The 6986-nt window shown below is 31.9% G+C and overlaps 1 protein-coding gene across 1 annotated transcript; it reads right to left on the bottom strand.

Moving 5' to 3' along the window:
- Nucleotides 1-3876: 3876 nt before the first annotated feature.
- Nucleotides 3877-5221, bottom strand: LOC112507899. The gene has a single exon (XM_025112650.1). It carries the CDS (start codon nucleotides 5184-5186, stop codon nucleotides 4302-4304), a length of 885 nt encoding a protein of 294 aa, XP_024968418.1. The 5' UTR covers nucleotides 5187-5221; the 3' UTR covers nucleotides 3877-4301.
- Between the last annotated feature and the right edge of the window lie 1765 nt (nucleotides 5222-6986).

Raw genomic sequence — 6986 nt, forward strand, 5'->3', positions numbered from 1 at the left:
TTGAGACAAAATCATATTCTAAATGTTTTCACTCTTTAATTTAGAGAATGAGTTGAGTAGCTCTTAAGCTTTGCTTTTGTCACATTCAAATGTTGTTACAAATCAAAAAAGAAATTCCTGAAGAAAAAGTTATCAATATATATTTTTAACTTAAAATTGATAAGATGTAGGGGGTGTTCATCGGTTGAAATCCAACGGATTTCGGTGGATTCCATCCGATCAAATCTAGGGATGTATGTGGATTGGGTTGGGCAGTTTTTGATATTTTTATAATTCAACCTAATTATGACCGTTTGAAAAATCACAACCCAACCCAACTCGTTCAAAAGACATACTTCATATGTTTATCTGTGTAATGAAAATAGAAATTTATCTGAAAATAGAAAGCAGCTTTTAAACAATTGTCGTTCCAACTTCTACGAGCATCTATACATGAGAAAATCATACACTAAAGTGCATATCGATCATTGACATTATACAGTTGCATGTATGATCACTATATTTATCTTTTTTTCTAAAAGAAATCAAGTAAACATCCCAACTCCTACAAGCTTCTCAAAATTGTTGGTCATATATCATTATTTCCCATATAGGTAAAAAAAAAATCAATAACAAGACATCGTCCATACTATTAAAGGTTTTTTCAAAAGTATCTAGCAGTAACAATGTCCAGTGGTGTTCGACGGCGTCCAACAATGCTCGATCTGGTTGTTTCAATGTACTCATGCTAAGGGAATGAGGTGGCAAAATGGAATTGAGGCGTATCGATGGATTACTATATAGCTCATAGAGTGTCCGACCTAGTTGGATTAATTTTGGACTTGTTAGATTAATTTTGGGTGTCGGGTTGTAAATTGGACTAATATATGTATATATTTTTGGGTTGTAAATTATAATTGACGTGTGTATATATATATATATAGTTTTACCGAAATAATATACAATAGAGGCGGGTTGGCGGTATGGGTTGGGTTGGATTGAGTTTGACTAACCCAATTTCAACCCTTCTAATTAGCGGGTTGGGTTTAATTGAGTTGGACAGGTTTCACAGATTGACGGTTTTTTGTACACCCCTAATCGGATCCGATTCAATTAACTAAAATCGGAAATCTAATCCAATCAACTCCAATCGGGTCAAACCGATTCGATCAATTGGAAATTGCTATTGGTCACCTATTGAATAAAATTAGATTCATCCGATATCTTGATCCAATTTTCAACCAATTAATCCATCATTTCAACCAATCATTTATATATTTTATTAAATTATTAAAAAACACTTTATATAAATATCAACGAAAATACAATATCTTAAAATGATAATAATTATATATTTATTAATTAGATGGTAGTTGGAGGATAATTGGATAATTCAAGAACCGACCGATTCAATTTATATGTTGAAGTTTTGGATCCAATCCAATCTAATTACAATTAAATATCTGATTATGATCGACCAGTCATAATTGGATACTCAATGCTATTAAAAACAATGTAAATTAAAAATGTTATATAAATTTATTTTTGGGTGCGAAGACCGTCTACCAACCACACCAAAGACTCTTGCTTGATTATTATTTAAAAAAGTCAAAACCTAACCTCTATGATGTGCCTTTTGCACCTTTAAACATTTCAATTCATTGTCTACTTCTTAATAGTTTTATTAAGAGGTAACATCTGAATCGTTAAGAGATGAAATTTGTTTGGCAAAAAAAAGTCAGTCTCTTAATGGTTCTAAAACTATCTGAATGATTTTATATCCTGGATTTTCCTTAACCATTAAGAGCCCTAATTTCATTATACATAATTACCAAAAAAATTATATTTTATTTTACACTATATCATGAGAGCATCTTAATCATTCTGACTACTTAGTCATTCTGCACCAAACCATTTAGCAATTGCCAAATAGCCCCTCAAACTCCCAATTGATTTTACGTAAATTTCTGAATAAATTATTATGTTTTAGTTTGTCTCAAAATGTGTGATATTGTTAAAAATAAATGTCTATTTTCACATTCTACTCTTAAGTATTAGATGGATAAATTCTCTCAATATAATTAGAGGTAAATTGTCTGTTTGTTAACTAAATAGTGTAACAGTTACATATTCTTAAAAAATTTGTGCATTTTTCATTACGGACATTTATTTTGGGACGAACTAATAAGTAAATGGGTAAATTGCATGAAAAAATAACGTATTTTAACTTGATTCTTATTTTTGGTAACATAATTATAAACTTTCATAATTTTTTTGATTAACCTGGATATACCGGTTGAAGATTAATTGAAGTACCCGAGTAACCGGTTGAAGATTAATTTTAGATTAAAAGAAAAACCACTTTTAGATTAAAAAAAATATGTGACACTAGTTACGTTAGCAAATAATATTGAGTTGGATACCACATTAACATGATAACTGATTAATATTTCAATCGAGTACTTAAATGTTTACAACTTTATATCTTAAATATCAAAATGAAAGTTTTGAAAATACATTACTTAAATATGAATCAAGTTAAAATACATTATTTTTATTCAATTTACCTAGGAATATGTATGTATAATATATGTGAGAGATACTCTAAAACATTTAAAGTGAACAACATTCAAAGTATCGGCCATCTATTATTAAATCTTAATATAAAAAGCTACAATAATACAGTAACTTTTTTCAAACCACTACTTTTAAGTATTTATCTATTAGTTTATTAGTGAGCAGTTATTATCATTTATTGTTTCTTTTTGATTTAAGTCCATATTTTTTTTTGTTAAATATTTTTCTAAAAAGTTATATAAACATTGTGTTTGAAACAAATATTAGCATTCTTATTTTGAACACTTTACCTTTAAATTTTATATGATGCCTTATTACTATGTTTTTTTTTTATGTATAAAAAAGAAGGAAAAGAAAAGGCAACAAAAACATCAATTATTCTTTGATGTTAAATTTTACATAAAAAGATAAGATCAGTTGTTAAGTTATTTTTTCTGGAATTATCTTTTATTTATTTAGGGGGTGTTTGGGATTGCTTATTTGAAACAACTTATGATTTTTTACAAAAGTGTTTATCAAATTTATTATAAGTTAGAATGATTTAACTTCTTCAAAAACTCTTTTATTACCGGTTTGACACCGGTATAAATTGTTTATCCAAACACTCAAAAGTGTTTATCACCGATGTCCCATCGAAATAAGTCAATAAGTTGTTTTTATATGCAATCACAAACACCCCTTTAATGTTGGAGTCTCGAAAATGGAAAATCGGAGATGAATTTTATAGAAATTTTGACTTTTGGTTCTTTATTTTAGAAAATCTGTTGTAGATGTTTTTAGAAATTTTCGTTTTCTTTTCTTAAATTTAAAGATTTCTTTTATTTTTATTTTTTTTAAAGGAAAAAAATTTAAATCTATATATTTTTAAGAATACCATAATAATTTATTGGAGATGCTTTTAAAGGGTTTTTATGATATTTTGCTTGTTTTCAAATTTTAATTTAAAGGCATTCATATGGTTGATGTGGCAGTTAATGATGTGGGGTAGCAATCATATCACATGCCCATGGTAAATGCGCATGACACATGTTCACCTCTCACTGCTCACTAACAAAACGTTCATCGCCTTTTTCTTTAAAGTCATAAAAGAATATTCAATACAAAATTCCATTAAAACTATATAATTATTCATGTAAATGATTCGAGTTTTTAACGGGTTATTCGAGTTTTAGTTTTTAACGAGTTATTCGAGTTTTAGCTCTGAGTCAATCATGAACACAAAATAAAACTCGTTCAATCTAACGAACCAAAAGCCATAACATTAATATCCGACTCAAACTCGATTAAATTTTTCGAGTCAAAACCGAACCATTCGAACATACACTTTTTCAAACCAAACATGTTCATATATATTCATTAACCATACAACAAAAATATAAAAATCATCAAGCTCAAGTCGATAAACAAGTTGATCAATCACGAGTTCAAACCCATAAACGACCATCGAGCTCGATAACTTAAAAAAAATTCTAGCTTGAGTCGAGCTCGAACCGACGGTTGGTTAACTCCCCTAATTGCAACCATATAAATAATAAGTTATATTTATATAAAAACAAAATTACAGTTAAAACAAGAGGCTTTTTAACTATGGAGGGTTCTGGTTCCACTTTGTTTCACCAGGCCTTGGTCTTTTCAGTACTAATTCATAATATATATATTATTTATGTGTTTTAATTTTTGTATTTAAAAAAGGAAAAGAATCAGTGGATATTGTTTTTTTCTTTTCTTTTTAGGATGTAAATAATTCAACAGATATTGTTGAATCTCCAATCCAATCTTACTTCATTGGGACCCAGCACGTGCTGGCTGGGTTTCCGGAACGACACGATGTGGCTGCTCACCATGAACGCCGTTACTCGCTCCGATACTCTGATCTCCTCCATTTTTAACTCTTGTAACCGGAGGACATACTCCGGCACGTGCACCAGGTCCCACACCACACCGATCCCACCCTCCTTCAATACCCTCACCACCTCCCCCACCACTCTCATCCTCTCCGCCGATGCCGCCGCTGATTTCTGCCCGAACTCCTTCCCGACCTTGTGCACAAATCCCGCCGACACCACCACGTCGAAGTAATTGTCAGGGAAAGGAAGCCTACGCGCGTCGCCTTCACGGCAGGTTACGTACTCCTGCACGCCTTCCATCCCTGCCGTCCTTAGGGTTGATAACGTCGTGTTCTTACGGTCTAATCCGACGACTCGGCCGGAGCTGCCTTCTTTTTTGAGCTGCATGGCGACGGCGTTGAGGAGGATGCCGCGGCCGCAGCCGACGTCTAGTACGGTCTTCACGGTTGACCAGTCGTGGACGGCGCTGACCATGCGCTGAGCCATGTCCCACCGGAGAGCGACGGAGGAGTAGAACATATTACCGGCAGCGTAAAAGAGGCAAAGGGCGGAGAGAGCCGTGACGGAGCCGGTGAATCCTGCGGCGAATCTGGCGACACTGCCTGAGAATACTGACGGGAAGATTGATTCGAAGGAATAGCAGATCCAATTGAAGTATAGAAGGAATATGAGTGATGAAGAGGAGAAGACAATCGCGTGGATTAACAGAAAAATCGGTGTGTGCCAATCATCCATTCCGTAGATAGCATAGATCTGTGTCCAATCTCTTCCTGTTTTCCCCATTTTTGCAAGTTGATTTTACCAGATTCAAAACTCAAAAGCAGTTGACGTACAGTTACAAGCTCAGAATCTGCCGTTTCAAAGCCAAAAAGCAAACAAAATTAGAAAAAAGTTTCAAAATTAAGGTTGTAGTATAACAAAATGCTCTATCAGTAAACAGAATGTGAATATATGCCACAAATCCAGTCGTAAAGTCGTTTCACCAATGAAAGCTCAGTCAGTGTACAACTTCTATATCCTTTCAGCAAATAAAATTGAAAAAAAAAGGTACACACGTTCTTTTTGCAAATCACGAGCATATGTTTGGACTTGGATTGCCGCGAAATTCCACCAATCCGGAATCAATTCCAGTTGTTTCGCGTTTAACCGAGAACCGAAAATAAAGAATTTAAACACCAAAAACGACGAATAAATCTAAAACATGATTTTCGCAAAAACGAAATCTGTAAAACAGTAAAAGAGACGAAACAACACTTACGATTGAAGAATATAAAAAACACGAAGTTCGTTATCAGATCCACAGAGAACGATCCACAGACAGCGAACAATTTGTTGAAAATCAGCAATCAGAGAGAGAGAATCGTGAGAAATGGCGGAGAGAAGTTCCGGCCAAATCCATATATCTCCGGTGATGCAGATCTAGAACCAATTGCGACTGGTTTCCGTTTCGTTTTCCGTCCGTCCGTCCGTTCCTCTGCAGCTTTTGGAAGTTAGAGAGAGAAAGAGAGAGTGATTGAAGGAGGAGGAGGTGGTGGTGGTTGTGGTGGTGGGGATGGGGATGGTGGTGTTTAAATCGATAACAGAGTGGGGCAATGTTGCCCGTCTTTATACTGACGAGGATTAGTGAAGTGAAGGTACGGTTACAAAAATGATAACCAATTAAACTCGTACGGAACTTAATTTTAACCGTTTAATGTTTCTAATGTCTGAATTACGTTTTTGCCCTTGTGGTTTGTTATTAATTCCCATCTTCCTCACTATATCTGTATTTTAGAAAACTATAAGGGTATTCACGTAATGCAACGAGATACATCTTGATTTTAATGTTTTGTTTCATATTTTGGGTCTATCGATGTTATAATGTGACTTTAATAGGAAAAATGTTTTTATTTTTTAATGAAATATAAATTTGAAGATATTGTAAAATTTTGATAAAAATAATTGATATTATTACCAAATTAACTATTTAAAAGTTATCGTTTTTTGGAATTACTTTATTTTTGGTTTAAAAAATAACTTTTTAAAGATAATAATTAAATATTCTGTTAGAATTCAATAAATATCATAATTATATTTTAGCTTTTTTATATTTAAAATGACGTTTATCATGTATTTGGTTATATTTATCTGCAGTTAGTTACACGATTTCAAACATTGAGCTTTAATATGATGTACTCATGCACATTTTACTTGTAAATCTTAAATTTTAAGTAATATGCATCAATAAACAGTACTTTATGCATAAAAAATTATTTTTAAGAGTTTTTATCAAATGTTTTATAATATAACTAGAAGGGTACTCCCGTAATGCAACGAGATACATTTCAATTTTAATGTTTTATTTTGTTCTATGTCTCTATCAATGTTATAATATGGTTTTAAGAAAGCAATAATATTTTTTTTTGATAAAATATAAATTTAAAGATATCATAAAAACTTTGAAAAAAATCGATGTTAATATCAAATTAACTATTTAAAGGTTATCTTTTTTGTGTAATTCTTTTAATTCAATGTATTTTTTTATTATAACTTAATTTAAGTTTGATAAAAAAAAAGTAATTTATTTTTTATTTAATAATATAA

The sequence above is a fragment of the Cynara cardunculus genome (assembly GCF_001531365.2).
Source record: "Cynara cardunculus var. scolymus isolate 2C chromosome LG 2, CcrdV1, whole genome shotgun sequence".
Taxonomy (NCBI): Eukaryota; Viridiplantae; Streptophyta; class Magnoliopsida; order Asterales; family Asteraceae; genus Cynara; species Cynara cardunculus.